Consider the following 16,647-nt stretch of genomic DNA (forward strand, 5'->3'; position numbering starts at 1 on the left):
AGTCCCGTGGCCTCGTTGAGTTCAGCGAACGTTAGGATCTCTTGTTCTTGTATCGGGTCCCCCAGTGTCGCCACGCCATGGGGCTCCCATTGGCTGCACATTTCCTTTGTCCCCAGGGTCTGTTTGCCATGATTACTGCATGATCCTCACTGTCCTGCAGGCACGTCTCCAAAGCTGGGTCCCCAGTTTAACCAGGTATGGGCTATTTTGTAGTGCGCCTGTCAGGACCCAAAGTAGGTCCCTAAGTAGCAGCCGAGGTAGGGCCGGTTGTAAGAGTCGGCTGTCTGTTGTGGTTTCATCCGCCATCCACTTCACTAGATGCTTCAGTTGGCTTGCCAAGTAGTATAGTTCAAAGTTGGGGATTTTCAAGCCCCCCCTTTCGTAGGGTCTCTGTAGTGTCTCCAGTGCCGCTCTGTGTCTGCCTCCCTGCCAAAGGAACCGTCTGCAAAGTTTATTTATTTCTCTGAAGAATGGACGGGGGATGTTGAATGGGACATTGGTGAAGTTATGTAGTAGCCAGGGTAGCGCCACCATTTTGAGGAGACCAGCCCTCCCTGCCACGAAGAGCTCCAGTTTCCCCCAGAAGTCCATTGATTTCTCCAGGGCGTCCTTGGCTCTAACCGTGTTGAGGATGTGTTCAGTTTTGGGGTTTCAGTGTATAGTAATTCCTAAGTATCGGAAGGAGGTTGTCTTCCATTGAAGGGCCATGTGGGGGAGGGGTCCGAATTCGTTGCCACATAGTGCAGCAAGAGGGTAGAGGCAAGACTTGTCCTTATTAATCTGGATCCCTGTGTATCTGTAGAATCCATCTAAAGTCTCTAGGATATATGGCAGTAGGTGTTCGGGGTTGTGTAGATATAGAAGTGTGTCGTCGGCGTACATTGAAATAAGGTGGGTCACGCCGTCTTATCTCTATGCCTCCATCCCTGTATTTCTGCCGTAGGTAAGCAGCTACAGGTTCAATGGCCATGATATATAACATGGGGGGGATAGCGGGCATCCTTGTTGTGTGCCCCTGTGGAGGGCCCATCTATTGGAATATGTTTGATTCGTGCGTACCCTGGCGGTGGGATTGGTATATACCAGCTGGGTCCATTTCAAGAAGGCAGGCCCTAGCCCCATTTTTATCATGGTGGCGTACAGCCATTTCCACCGTACTGAATCGAAGGCTTTGGTAGCATCAAGGGATGCCACTGCGTATTTCTGGGGCCTATTTTCAGTGCTGTATATGACGTGATGCAACCTGCACAGGTTCTCTGTGATGGAGCGCCCAGGTACGTAGCCCGTTTGGTCCTGCTGGATCAGTAGGGGGACTACTCTACGCAATCTCGTCGCCACCAGGGCTGTTAGGATCTTGTTATCTACGTTTAACATGGAGAGGGGCCTATACGATCCGCACTCCGCACCGTCCTTTCCGGGTTTTAGTAGGGGAATAATAACCGCTTCCCTCATGGTTTCTGGGAGGGTGCCATTTTCGTAAGCTTAGTTGAACACCTGGGCCAGTAATGGAGCTAGGGTCTCCTTGTATGTCTTGTCCGTGCCCAGGGATTTCCCGGACGGCAGGTATCTAATGGTTGCCAGCACCTCATCAGGGGTGATGGGCTCGTCCAGGGCTTTTGCCATCTGCATGTCTAGTTTGGGTAGCTTAATGATATCCAAGACATTGTCTATTTCGATATCCGTAGGGGATGTGGAGCTGGAGTAGAGGTCTTGGTAAAACTCTGAGAAGACTGAGTTTATTTCTTTCTGCGTGTGTGCTGTAGTGCCGTCTGGTTTGCGAATGTGACGACAAATAGGTGTCCGGGGCGTTTCCCTCTTATAAAGCCAGGATAGTAGTTTTCCCAGGTTTATCCCCTAGGGCATGACTTCTCTCGACGTGTTAAGCGTGACTTAATTTTCCCAGGGTCTCCCACTGTGTTAGGCAGGTTTGTCTAAGCTCAATCTCCCTCTGCAAATGTTCTGAGGCTGAGGCGGCCCTCCCCTCCAGATCTCGCAGCTCTCTTTCGGTGCATTCCAATGCAGCTGTGATGGATCTCTGGGCACCTCCCACGGTTGCAATCATTTCTCCCCTCATGACCACCTTGTATGCCTCCCATACCGTACCTGTGTGCCGCACACTGTCTAGGTTCGTTTGCCAATATTTCACTGTGCTCTCTTATATGCTCGCCGAAGGCTGTGTCGAGCAGAGCCTCGCTTCTGAGCCTTCAGGTAGGCATCGGAGGTCTGGGTGGGAACACCTCCCGGGTAATAGCTAACGGTGAATGGTCAGATAACACCCTGGGCAGATAGTGTGTGCCCCCAATCATAGCTTGCTGCTCTTTGCTCGCGAATATCTAATCTAGCCTGGTGTGGACTGCGTGCGGCGGGGAGTAAAAGGAGTATTCACGCTGTCCCGGGTGCTGTTCCCTCCCCTGGTCTTGAAGTAGGAGCTGTTGTGTTAGTGTAGCTAATATTTTGGCAGGGGGGATGGGTTGGTGTGCTTGTTGTCTGATCTGTCCTTTCGGGGATCAAGAGTGCTGTTGTGGTCTCGCCCACCTACCCCCCACCCACCCCCGTATTATGGTGCTCTCTCTGTAAGGGCTAAGCCGTGTGTATAGTGAGCAAAAGAAGACTGTTGCGTCATGGTTAGGTGCATAGGTTCTGATTAGACATACCTCTATGGTGCCGTGTGCTAACGCCATCCTGCCCTCGTCGTCCGTTTTGGTGCCTATTGATTTGAAGGGGATGGTCTGATTGATACAGATCAGGACCCCCCTGGCATAGGAGGAGTAAGAGGATCCTATTAAGGTTCCCTGCCAGGTCTTGGCTAATGCTTCGAGTTTTTGAGCATTTAGGTGGGTCTCTTGGAGCATGGCGATCCCAACCTTGCACCTTTTAAATATGCGTGGATGCAGCGTTGCTTGACAAAGCTGTTCATATCTCTGATGTTCCATGTCATAATTTTAATTTTGTCAGCCATGGGTGCTGGATAAGTGGGCATTTGAGCGTGGCATCTCGAGAGGCTGTTCTTCCGACATGTTTATGAAAGCTCCGTGTGGCCTTGGTGTTTCCCTGTTCAAGTCCCCAACTTTAATACCAACTACTGCTTTCCCTCCCCCCAATAACTTTGAACACCCCAAACTAAGAACAGGTCCAGCGAGGTTTCCCCCGATATGACTATCCGGTTTCCGCTCCGTTTGATCGTACATTGGTCTCCTGGTGCCCTACGGGCGGGTATATATACCCCAAGAACTTCAGGGGGGTAGAGGGATATTCGTCTTCGGTGTCGCTCTGTAAGGAATCGTTCCAGCTGCGCTTTGCTTCAGTCATTTTTGTTTGTGAGCTATTATGGGTCAAAGGACCTGCGTGTGGCCTCCTGTAATGCGGCTTACCGTGGCTGTCGCCTTTTTCCATCATCGGCGTCTGGGATCTGCTCCTCGTCCATCCATTCTCGGGTCTCAGCCGGGGTATCAAACAGAAGGGCCTTGTATCACCTTTAGTCTAGCCGGGTATAGGAGCATGTAACACAGTCCGGCTTTCTTCAGTCTGGCTTTGATGTAGATGAATTGAGCCCTCTTCATTTGGACCTGGAAGGTGTAGTCCAGGTAGATGGCTATTTTCGCAGAGTCTCTCTGGATTTGGCCGCCCGATCTAGAGAAGGCCAGAATAGTCTTGCAGTCCCTGTAGTTGAGCACTTTTGCAATCACCGGTCTAGGCAGGGTACCAGGGGGTGGTCTTTTGGTGAGAGATCGATGGGCTCTTTAAATTGTGAAGCCTTGCGAGAGTTTCTCAGCACCTATTTCCTGTGGTAAGAGGTTCTCTACGTAGTTCGTGGGGTCAGATCCTTCAATGCCCTCCGGCAGGCCCAAAAGTCGGATGTTATTTCGGCGTGCCCGCCCTTCAGCCTCCTCAGCCCTGTCCTCCAGGTTCCTCACTCTTTGCTGCAGCACGTCCATGTCTTTTAGGAGCTGCGTTTTCCAGTGTTTCGGTCCTGCAGGCCAAGGAGCGAACGTCCTGCCGCAGTAGGCCCAGGTCTATGGCCACTGCGTCGATTTTGTTTTCCATTGCTGTTTGAAACGTCTTGATGGCCTCTAGGATCTGAGTGTTGCTTGGCTCGGCTGTCACTTCAGAGGGATCAGGTTGCGCCTCTGCAGCAGGCTTATTTGTGGTTTTAGGTCCTATGGCCCCTCCGGCAGTGTAGGTGTCCATGATGGTTTGGTGCCGTTTGGCCCTTGCCCCTTTCGAGGACATCACAGGCAGACTACAAAGGTTTTAGTTGTCCCAAGTGTAGGCTTGCGTTGGCGGCGCGGTTAGCGTTGTTGCAGGGTAACGCGGGCTCTTGTGCAAGCCGCCGTTGCTCCCACTATGGCAGCGCCATGTGGTGTGTCTTATAAGCATGCTCCTTCTAGGGGCAATGGCAAGGACCTGTTGTATGGGCCCTGCGGCCCGTTCGGCTGTCGGCGTACGTTCGTGCTGCGCTCCTCCTCGGTGCTTCAAAGTTGTTGCGCGTTGCTTGTCTTTAGTCTCTAAATTGTTAACCAATCCCACACTGGCCTTGTTTAACAGATATTACCGGGAAGCAGAAGCCCACAAAGCCGTCTGCCGCACTTAGCAGACTACCTTGGGACTTTCCCAGCATCAATTTACTGGCACCACTCCGTAGAGATTGAAAAACACAAGGTTAGAAGCTCTCTCTTAAAACATCATCCTTTCAGCCTAGTTAGCTGTACACCATAACTTCTTGGCGTTAGTCACTGTTACCATCATAGTTAGGAATGACTATGCACCTACTTTTTGCGAATGTTATTTTTTGGATTTACCTTCTTAAAATCAGTGTGAATTTTGAGATTTCCATTACTAGAAATACTAAATGGTTATGCTAAATACTTAAATATGGGAACAATGATTACCACGATTACCAAGATGATACAAACAAAGGCAGTTATATGGTACTAATGTTTTGAACATATATTGTCAAAATTGTTCACAAAAATTATGTCAAATCATTAATGTAAGCTCAAATTATAATTGTTCTTTAGAAATCATTTATTGCCCCTGATGAAGAGTGTGAAGCACTCGAAACGCGTTGGGCCCCTCCTGACTTCGACATCATGAATAAAAAGAAGATGGTTTCTTGTGACCTAAAATTTTCTGTGTGTGCAGGGGACGTAAGTTCCCGGTCAGGGAACTTCTTTGTTTTTTCTAATTATCATTGAAGCCAGGTGTGCGCAAACAGACGCCAGCTGTTCCGCCTCTTAAAGGACTCCAACCAGTAATGGTTCAACGCATGGAGTTCTGCTGCATGTGCACCGAGGCCATGCCTTTCATTAAGTAAGATGACGCTGCGTGGAGCCGATCAGCAGGCACACGCATGACGGTAGTGTTGGGCGCTCTTCCCCACCTCACCGCCCAATTAAATCACCAGCCTCGGCTTCCTCAGGGACCCCATGCTTCTTATGGGTCCCCTCTGATGTCGATGAAGGTGGCGCCCTGGCCTCGTAGCTCGAAGGGACGGCAGGCCGATTTTTCAAGATGCCGCTATAGGATCCGAAGCTCTCCGCGTCAGCCGCCATTCTCAGGCTCTATGGCACAGATTATCACCAGATGCACAGGAAAATGGATTAGCAGGCATTCTACTGTTTCCCCCTTTGCAGCTGTTCCCGTTTCGTTTGCTTCCAGCAGTAGAATATCATCAGTATATATGCTGCCTCAGCGTTGCCGATGGAGTTCACGACTGCATTTCGCTCCTCCGCAACAACACCCCTCGCTGCTTGGGCCTTTTAAACTAAGATTTTCTCTGTGCCCTTGTTCTTATAATTGAACAGTCCAACCATTGTCATTAGGCGTGCCCACTTGATTATATTATTTATTGGTTCTGGGCTTGAATGCTTGTTTTTTAAAATTCATAATGCATTGTTTGGCTAGGATATGGTGGGGTCGGGGGTGGGATAATACTTGTTGAAGTCCTTACCACACCTTTCTCTGCATTGTAAGTGGTATTTGACTGTAAACCTATAAATGTGTTCTTTTTTTATTACAGCCTAGATGCCAAATCAAGTAGCATTCAAGTAACGTTAAAAGAAGGAGGGCTCAAATTAATTCAGATTCAAGATAATGGCAGTGGCATCAGGGTAAGCATATCAATTCGCTGGAATCTTGGATAAAGGCACTTTGGGGTGTTATGTAAACTACTCACCTTCCTGATATTAAACCTATAGTGATTTACTTCTCCTGCATTCTCTTTATACATGCTTCTGTGTAGTTTGATATATGCTTGTTCTCACGTTCATTGATCATGTGCAATTGGACATAAGTGGACATACATGTTAAGTTGATAAACTCTGCATAACTTTCCTCAACCTTCTTTATCGTTTTTGTATTTTGGTTTCAAATTTCAGGTGAGGGGTTGGTTGTGAACAGCGCACTGTGTGTTCTGCAAAGGTTTTAGTCCACTAAGATCCAGTTGTTTGATGTCATTTTCCCTAATTGATGCAGTAGTAGTGGAGTGATAGGTAGCTGAAACTGTCAGCTTGCCATAGCATGTTTAGCATTGGGTTATCCTTCTATTATCAAAAATTATTTCTTTATTTGTGCAGAAGGAAGATATGGATATAGTGTGTGAAAGATTTACCACAAGTAAACTGAAGACATTTGAAGATCTTTCCACCATTTCCACCTATGGTTTTAGAGGAGAGGTACGTTTGGAAGTGTCTGTGTACTGATTGGTAGAGGTCATCCAGCTATGTAAACGCAACAGGAAAAACTGCTTTCCACACAGTAACTAAAATACTGTCTTTGTTAAACTGTTCTGCACTTGGTACATCTGGTAGAGCGCAGGTCTAAAGAACGCCACAATGTCTTTCTAAGAAGAAATGGAAAGGGATTTGTATAGACCTTTTGAGCAGTACTGGGTACATAGTCTTTCAACCCAACCTGTTCAAAAGTCTTATGAATTTAATGGATGCAGCAAAAGACTAAATTCAACTCTCTAATTTTGCATTTGTACTTCTTATTGTCACATCTGGTAAATGCTGATTTTATTTTTTTTAAACGGGATAGAGGCACATTTATAGATCTCTTCCAAAGTGAGAGAATTTGTAATGGGCAATTAAATGATCTTTGAGTACTTTATTTTTATAATTTGTTTATTGAGTTTTCAATAGACCTAGTGCAACTATGACGACAGTGGAACATCCAGAGAACAACACATGTGTACAATAGCAACGTGCAAAAGTTGTCATTGTGTTCAGTTACTATACAGTCAGTGTGATCAACATGCCCCGTCATGGGTCGAGTCAGTGTTTGACATCAAGTATTGGATGTACAGTCCCCACACATCTGGGGGGGCCAGCATGTAAAGGCAGTGTGTATAAATGCCACTTTGAGGTCAATAGGGCACATCCACCAACCACGACATGCCCGGGGAGCAGGGCCCTTCACCATGCCATGGCCACTCTCCTTCGAATCAGCACCAGGAGAAGTCCTGCCAATCTGTGTATGTGTTTGGGCAAGGCTCTGGCACATCCCAACAAGCCCACCAACGGGTCTCTCTCCACCCGTTCTCCAACAATGAGGGAAACCCTTTGAAATCTCCCCCCCCCCCAAAACTTGCTGACTAATGTACATCTCTATGCTAGATGCACAAAATCGGCTACACCTGTCTTGCAGCGTGTACATTCATCCGGTGTTTCTGGGTAATATTTATATAGTTTGGGTGGGGTGTGATATATTTGATGTACAAAATTGAAATTAACCAATTAAAATCTCGTGTTTAGCAAGACTTTTTTGGTTTGGAGCAATATACATTTCCAATCCTCATAGCAAATCCCCTCTTCTAGACTGCTCTCCCACCTGTGTCTGGGAGCATCCCCATCCCATGGGATATCTGATAGCAGACTACTGCATAGCTGGGAAACTAGGCGGCCCTCGTCATGGGCCTGAATGATCTCTTGTAGCAGAGGACAAGATGATCTTGCAATACTAGGTAAAACATGGAACTTGCAGGTTGTGGAAAAGGGCAATAGGTGCTGTACTGTAAGAGCAGTAACGTGTGCTAACCAAGGTGCCTTACAAAAATGTAAACCTCAAGCAAAACCTAATGTGGAAACCTGGCTTGAAGATCTAAACATTTGGCCTAACTTGGAGAAAGCATCTTTCAAATATAAGAGTAAATTGCTTACACATCTGACAAAAACACTTATTTGTCATGCTACATATTGGTATTTATGGAATTGATTGCTTACCATTATTCGGTACTTGCCTATATTTTCTAACTCTTTATCTGAACTGCTCCTTCCCATTATTATTATTACATGCTGAGTATTAGCACCAAGAGTAGAAACATTTAATCCTGAGAGCCAATCAGGATGCAGACCTTCCATGCATTATTCTCCGGTGTGGGAATGGATCCTGTGTATCTCAGGGTTCATAAACTACTCTGGGTACTTCCCACCCTTCATCACTTCTTCCTTTCTATCCTCTGTGAGACTTTCAAGTGTTATAATTCAAACAAAGTAGAGTATCTGAGATAGAGTTTCAAAATTACAAGGTAAGATTTATTTCGTGCATATCATACACTCGAGCGGACTTCAGGTTCATCCGCGGCCAGTATTTCATGGAGAGTGGAGAAGTGAAGTGCCTGAATAGTACATGGCTTCTCCTTTTATACAAAAAATGAAGCCTGCGTCAGCATAGGTCATTTGTTGTTCATTTGCAAGAGATAACAACACAAAATATGTTCAGACTACATACATAATAATTCCCTAATCCCCAGAAGGCAGAAGAAATTGCATATTCAACAGATGTTATTGTTATATTTTGAGTTTCCACTTTACTTATGGCTTTAATAACAAACTCTTTCTGCCAGTTCACGGATGGTGACCTTATGTTTGAGGCCTTAAATACAAAATCCACTTGCCCTCCATTTCTACAATGGTCACCCTATTTGCACAACTTTAAAAAGATACCTTTCATGCATTTAACAAAGTGGAAGGGCTGAACACTATGACTCAATGTGTAACTAACCTCTGCTTGGTGCTGTCAGCGTTTACATAGCATTTAGAGAAGAGAATAGGGCCATATTGCAACAGCCTAACCTACTTGGCAGAATAGGAGGCCCTGTCCTTAAATGTTTAACCTAGGTTTATCGGTGAAGGCCAGGCGACTGATGGATGCTCTCTGCACGGACCCAGCCTTTTCTTGTAATGACTGACAGAGGAATCCATGAACACATTTCTATTTTGTTTCTACTCAGTGACTGACAAATGTGACCCCGTTTTAAATATCACTAAAAGAAAAGGGATTCGCTTGGGGCTAAGAAAGGTGCATATTATTATTATATTCAAACAAACAAACCCTCCTTTTAGCCTAAGCTAAGCATTTTTCACCCAAATTGGTGAGACTTTCAATATCTGTCCTTTGAATTCTGAATTTGCATTTCTTCCATAATCATAGTATTGATTCTATAACTAGTATTGGGGAGGGGCTTAATGCTTTTGACTAGTCTAGCACAGCTCTGAGGTATAAAGGAACAACATACAGGACTGCACTGAAGACAACAACAGAAACTTATCATTAACCCAAAGACCACTAACAATATAGACATTAATTTCCATCCCCAATCTTTTAGCAAACTCCAAAACCATTGGGACCAGCTATTCTCCTGTCCCACCTCATAATGCACTGCTTCTCCCAACACAAGTAATCGATCAATATCTTTTAGTGCTATCAGGTGTGTAAGTACAGCAAGAAGAGCCCACTAATTTACAAACGCCTCCTTTTCCAGCCGTGAGAATGTCCAACCCATTCTATTTTGCAGTGCCACCAATCTAATAAAATTCTGTTCAGTTGTTAAATTCACAAATATATTTGCAGTCTCGTTCAACATACGTTCTACCACTCTACTGAGTCTACAAATGCTTCTAGAGTTAAGAGCAACCCCTAACACTGGTATTATTCCTTTCCCAAAATCTGCTGCTACCTGGGCATCACTTCTCTTTTCCCTCTGTGCTATTTTATACACTGGTATATATTATCTGTAGAGGCCACATAAACTCCAGGAAATATATTAGCAAGGTAACATATGCCCGTCCAACCATTCTTCAACCACTTATATGCTTTCCCATCCTCACAAACATAATACCAATTCCCACAAGGAACAATGGAATTAGTATAATTGGTATAATCAACAATAGTATCAAAGGATTGCATAATATATGTATCCCTACCTATACCAAACAGAGGTTCTCCTATTCTATGAGTTACCTGGAATAAAGGATATGTAACATTCATTTAAGAAGTACAGGATTTCCATGGGAGTTTACACACCATACTAAGACTTGAACGATTGCTATTAAGGGTGTTATTACATATTTCAGGGTTTTTAATAGTAGTGTTAAGCATTAGCCTTCCCGGAGGAGCTTGTGCTCTATCCCAACCATTTGTCAACCTACTATGAGTTAAAGAAAGTCCAGCACACATTATTGATCTATTAACTGGGACTGCATAATAGGGTATCCCTATGCCATCTCGACTCTGCGGAACATGTGAACAGAGCCAACAATTTGTTCTATTAATGGCTTTTTGAACTTCATCCAAAACCTGTACATATGAATTATTACGGTAACCATATCTTTGAAACGCATCCAAGGGGTGATGAGTATGGGTTAAGGCATGAGGGGTAAAAGGGAGCTTGGTAGTAGTTTTAGTGTCATTGGGAAGAAGTGTCTTTAAAAGATGAACGGAATCCTGTTCAAGGAACCAGAAAAAGGCAGCAAGTCCTACTACTAAAATCGTACAAAATGTCAATATTACTATTTGATCTTCCTTATGTCCATAGTTTTTGTGAGCGAGAAGGTAACGTCACATCATTGTTTTCCATTAGAGTCTGATCACCAAATGATGCAACTCCATAATGCAGATTCTCTTCAGTCCTTTGATACCACATTACCTCCTGGTGTGCACAGCGATCAGAACACGCTAATTTCACGTAGGTGCAAGACTGACCCCAATATCAAACCGCACTTGTAGGTTTCCAGTGGGCACAGTCTGACCTCAGTACCAGATCTGAACTTTGTAAGTTTCCACTGGGCACTCCTATTCCTTCCTGTCTCTTAATTTGTATCTAGTTGCTTCCTGAATAGTATTGTCACACTCCTCTTCCCTATCAGATAGGTAAGGCTGATCCTCATCTGAATGGTCTTGACTTGTAGAGTAATCCTTCCTTCTCTCTTTCTTCTTATGGGATGGCTTCTTCTTTTTCTGGAAGAGGTAGCGCCTACCTCGAAGGGAAGCCACTGTGTCTGCCGAGGAGATCGGGCAGACAAGGGACCTCTTCCCTGAGAGAGCCAATAAGGGGAAAAACCAAACCAGACAGAAAAACCCCTTGCTGTAGTTCACCTGGTATTATTCTGTGTGGATGTTGAGGAGCCTTCAGAAATACCAGATGTAGCTGACAGAGTATACTGAATGCAATGTTCTAAGGAGAATGGCAAGTCCAAGCAGAAGGTAACAGTATGAGTAATCCGCCAGAAATGAGCACAGGAAAAACAGATCACACGGAATGGCGAGATGAGAACTGCGGGGTAAGTAGGAAGGGGAGAAGGAATGCATGAAGTGAAACGAAATGAAATGAGACCCCGAGGACATGGAGGAAGCTTGAGCGCGGAGAAGCTCAGAAAGTCCAGAGTGGGAAAGGTGAGCCTTCCAGCGCCGAAACGCGAACCAGAGGAAGAGGAAATCACATGAAGGCGCGGGAGCTACGGAAAAGCCCAAGGGGAAAATAATACAGGGCAAAGGTTACCAAGACGTGACGATCCTAGGACTAGTGCAGAAACTTGTAAGGAAACGGAATGGGTTGCAACGCATAGAGTCTGGGATTACGCACTGCTTTATGGGATGTGGCTGTGAGTCTAGAAACACTCCACAGCTGCAGCGCATTCCTAGCGAAGTTTGTGTGTCTCTCTCTCTCTCTCTTTTTCCTCCTCCTCCTCCTCCAGCGGTCCCATACCAGTCAGGTGTAGCCGCGCGTGACAGTATGCTCTCCCCGCCACTCCCTCCTAGCAGAGATGCGTGGAACACAAGTTGCAGACGACTGAGTTTCTTGTGCAGTTGGAATCGGAATGCTGCAGGGTTGATCTTAGCAGTGATCTTGTACAGACCAATGTCACTTCCCAGGTCCACCCCACACCTGGTCCTGGCCGGGAGTGGGTCCCTAGGCTCTGCCAACAAGATTGACTTGTGTAGTCCTGCAACAAGTCCGTTAGCACCCCTCCCTGTTAACAGGAACTGCTCAAAGTCTGTCAATTCACTCCTCAGGTTCTCACCCTGCCGGGCGTCCAATAGGTTTCAGCTGCAGGTATCAGAAGGGTGACAGTTTACCCACATTCAGAACCTCTTCCAGCCTACTCAACGGGAGAAAGGTGCCTCGTACCCACATTTGTCTGGCTCTAGTGAGCCCCCCCTTGTACCAAAGTTGGAATGCTAGTGGCCCCCTTATCTCATCCCTCAGGGGTGGGGCTCATATGCAGTTCATGGACGAAACTGGGCTAGTATCGCAATATCCATTGGCACCGCCTGCTTATCAGAGAGCGGATTCAAGTGATCCACCACAACCCAGAGCTGAGCCGCTTTATTCTAGGTCTCTAGGTCTGGGAATCCCACAACCCCCTCATCCTTAGGCAAGATGAAGATCCTGTAGGCCACCCTATGCCTTGTCCCTATCCAAAGAAATTTTAGCATAGCCATCTTCACCTCACCGAAAAAGGACGGTGCGATCATTACCGGGAGCATCTAGAATAAAAAATTAAATTTGGGCAGGACCACCATCTTAATATCATTTAGGCGCGCCATCCAAGAGAGCCCTAATCTCGCCCACTTCTCCATGTCGTTTCTCACCGCTGCCCACAGCTGCAGGATGTTCTTGGGGAAGAGATCACCATAGTTACGTGTCACCTGAATTCCCACCTACCTAAAATTCCTGAACCTGAAACAGCAATTTTTCGATTTATTCCAAATCTGCCTCCGACAGCACCCCCACCTTGAAGGCTACCGACTTCTCCACGATAACTTTGAAGCCACACAATTTCCCATATTGCACCAAGCTTTCCATCATGGGAGGCACTGATTGCTCTGGCTCAGGGCATCATCCGCAAAGAGACTGATCTGGCACTCTATCGCCCCCATCTGGACCCCCTTTATTCTGCCGTCCTCCCTAACCGCTGCCGCCCAGGGCTCCATAACTAGTGCGTAAAGCGACAGGGAGATGGGGCAACCCTGTTGGGTACCCCGCTGTAGTGGAAAGGCCTGTGAGACACTTCCATTGACCACTACCTTAGCCGTAGGGCTGGAGTATAGGGCTGCCATCCATCCCATCCACCGCAGGGCCATCCTCACGGTCACCAGAATCCTCCTACATGTAGCACCAACTCATTTGATCGAAGCCCTTCTCGGCATCTAGGGCCAGCAGCAAAGCCCCCCCCTTTCTTCACCGCCTCGGCATTAAGAATGTGAAGCATCCTGCGCATGTTGTCAGCCACCTGTCTATGCATCACAAAACCCACCTGGTGTAGGTGAATCAGTCATGGGAGTCAGGACTCCAAACGCAAGGCGAGGATCCTGGCAAAAATGTTAGCATCAACATCCAGCAGAGATATCAGTCTATATGAGGCACAGCTGTTAAGTAATCAAAGCTCTAAGGAATGTCGGTGGAAACGTACCCTCCCCACAACCGAGTTGTAGCGAGTAGGGATTGATACTGCTTGTAAAAGTACGCTCTGAGCCCGTCCTCACCTGGGGTCTTCCCAGCCTTTAGTCTCTGGATCGCCTGCAACACTTCTTCCTGCGTCACCTCCCCCTCAAGCACCTCCCTCTCCGCAACCGTCAGTTTGGGTAGTCGGTGGTCCACGAGATACCCCATCAACTCATCCCCCATGAGGCTCCACTGGTCTGGTATAGAGCTTTTGATAGTACTTTGCGAACCAAGAAGAGATTTCATCCCCTGTAGTCCCTTTACTCCCATCTGCACCCTTTTATTTTGCCTATTCTCCTATACACCCTACACCCCTCACTCTATTTGCCAAAGCATTCCCACCTTGTCCCCCCTTTTCATAGTACCTTTGCATCATGAACCTCATCTTCTTTACCACCTCCCCTATTCCTGCTATGTGGAGTTCCTCTTTTATCCCTCATCTCACACAGGAGTACTCACCTATCAACCCCTTTACAGAGGAGTTGCGACCATAACACTTTCAGTTCCCCCCGGACCTTGGCCTCAATCGGCCACCTCTCCCTTTTCTTTCATGCACCTTCAGCTATGAGGCAGCCCCGGTACGTGGCCTTAGCAGCTTCCCAGACTATTGTCGTACTGGTTTCCCCGTTATCGTAAGTATGCTTACACCTCCTTCCTAAGATTCCCGTAAGACCCTGTCCCTCAGCAAGATGTTGTTACACCTCTAGCCTAATTGCCGCCTGTGCCTCCTTATCTTCCATTCCGCCACCACCAACTCGTGATCAGACGAGGTAATTGCCTTGACCTTAGGCTCCCCACCTCGCCCTCCCTGTCAAGCAGAACCAGCAGCAAGTCTATCCTTGTATAGGTCTGGTGTGGGGGCGAAAAAGAACTTGTAGCCCCCCCCTGGGAACTTTCCCAGCCACACGTCAGCCCAGTAATGGTCCTGCAGGAGGTGCTTGAGAGCATTGTTCTCTCGGCCTGCTACTTTTGGACCTTTGCCCCTAGCCGACCACCAGTCTAGCACCAGGTCTGCCACCAGATTGAAATCACCCCCCAGTATCATGGCCCCCTCTGCCGAGCCTTCCAACAACTCAAATACCTGGCGCAGGAATCCCAACTGTCCCACATTAGGAGCATATAAGATGGCCAGGGTAATTTACGTTCTTCCCTAGAATTCCCTTTATTGCTAGAAATCACCTCCAAATCCCCTCTTGACCTGTATCTCTGTCATCTTGAAAGCTGGCCCCAGTATGATACTCACTCCTTCCTTCTTGCGATCTCTGTGTGAAGCCCAAACGTTTATATCAATATCCTTCCCTTGTATAGCCAATTCTGCCCCCTGTTTATAGTGAGGCTCTTGCAAAAAGAGGATTGCCAAGCACTGCTTACAAAATATTGCTCGTGAGAGATCTCTTGTTTTGGGAGTTTAGTCCTTTCACATTTAACGTGACTACGCGCACCTCAGCCATAACCTTTCCTTACCATTCGCCTGTCACCCTTAACATCACTCAAGAGGTACCCCTTCATTACCCTTCCTGAGACCCGCTGCATGAAACCTGCCCTCCCTCCCCCCCACTCCCTTTGCCCCAGATACACACCCCTTATCCCCAACTGAGGCATCTGACTGTGCGCCCCAAGCATGTTAGTGACACCTGTCGAACCATCAGGAATGCTGCCCCTGCCCTTGCCACTGTCATCTTTCCTATTACCCACGACCCAGGTACCCCCCCACCCGCGTATATGACCACATCTCAACTATTATTTAGCTCCATTCCAAGTCTCCCCAAATCCGCCAATGGCCAATCCCCTGCATTCACGGGTGTCTTCCTCCCCTGTTACTTTCCGACCCCCTCCATCTGCTTCAGCCGCCCCTGTGGTCCCCTTGAGGCACCCCCCTCCTGTGCTCTGCCATCCGCCTGATCTACCCACATATTACTCAACAAACTCCCCGAACAATAACAGTGAAAGAAAAGAACGCCAACCCGTTCACACCTCCTGTATCTCCCCCTACACCCCCAAAGTGAAAACTGACAATCCGAACCTACCCCCCAGCAATGGGTATCCCAAGCCCCTCGTAACAGAACCGATTTGCTCTGCACACCCATCCCCCTCCGGATAAACTCCATCCTGGGGGACCATGTAAGTGGTATGTGAGGACCCGATATCGGCCCTGTCAGAGCAATTTAACAGTGAACCAAGTGGTCTATGTCCCTCATGTCACTTCCCTTCTTGGAGAGGGGATGTTCAGCTTCTGAAATGTACTGGCCCCTTGCATTCTCCGATGGCCATGCTCCATCTGTGGGCCACAAATCCCTCGCCTCTTCTGTGTCCCTTCCTCGCCTTCCAAAGTGACACGGTTCCCTCGGGATTCCACAAGACTTTCCGTGGCCCCCACAATGTCTTCTTCCGACACCAGGTGAAATCTTTCGCCTACCCATTCAAATATTGGTGCAAATGGGTATCCCCCACCTATATCAAACTCCTTTCTCCTGTAGCCACTTTGTGAGAGGGCCACACTTTTTCTGTCTCGGGAGTTTCTGACCCGATAGGTCCTGAAATATTCCCACTCTGGAGTCCTCATTTTCGATAATTTACATGCGCCTGGCCATCTCAAGGATATCCGCTTTGTCACGGTAGCAATGTAGCTTTGCCAGCACAGAGCGGGGTCCTCTAATCCCTCCTCCACTCTATCCAAGGTCACATGCGCTCCTTCTTTCGACCCTAGGACTATCCCTGTGATTTCCTGTTTTTTCTTTTCATGTCCAGCCAGGTCCCCCCCCACCTCCCTTTCTTTGAGGCCAAAGAACCGGAGATTGTTTCGCCTCGCTCTATTTTCGATGTCTTCTATTTTGACGCCCAACTCCATCTCTCTTCTCTCCATGTCCCGAAACCGGACCTCAATCTGTGCTTCGAGTATTCCTGTGGAGGCCTGATTCGCG

The 16,647-nt window shown here is 47.3% G+C and overlaps 1 protein-coding gene across 2 annotated transcripts in view; it reads left to right on the top strand.

Annotated features, from left to right (window-relative positions):
- The window catches only part of MLH1 (mutL homolog 1), a 949,066-nt gene that overhangs the window by 43,696 nt on the left and 888,723 nt on the right, over positions 1–16,647 (top strand). For both annotated transcript variants that reach the window (XM_069613203.1, XM_069613202.1), the window contains exons 2-3: positions 6,020–6,110; positions 6,576–6,674. In XM_069613203.1, coding sequence (XP_069469304.1) covers positions 6,020–6,110; positions 6,576–6,674 — 190 coding nt within the window. The remainder of the gene's footprint in view (positions 1–6,019; positions 6,111–6,575; positions 6,675–16,647) is intronic.

This window comes from Ambystoma mexicanum, chromosome 5p, assembly GCF_040938575.1.
Source record: "Ambystoma mexicanum isolate Mex_15411 chromosome 5p, UKY_AmexF1_1, whole genome shotgun sequence".
NCBI lineage: Eukaryota > Metazoa > Chordata > Amphibia > Caudata > Ambystomatidae > Ambystoma > Ambystoma mexicanum.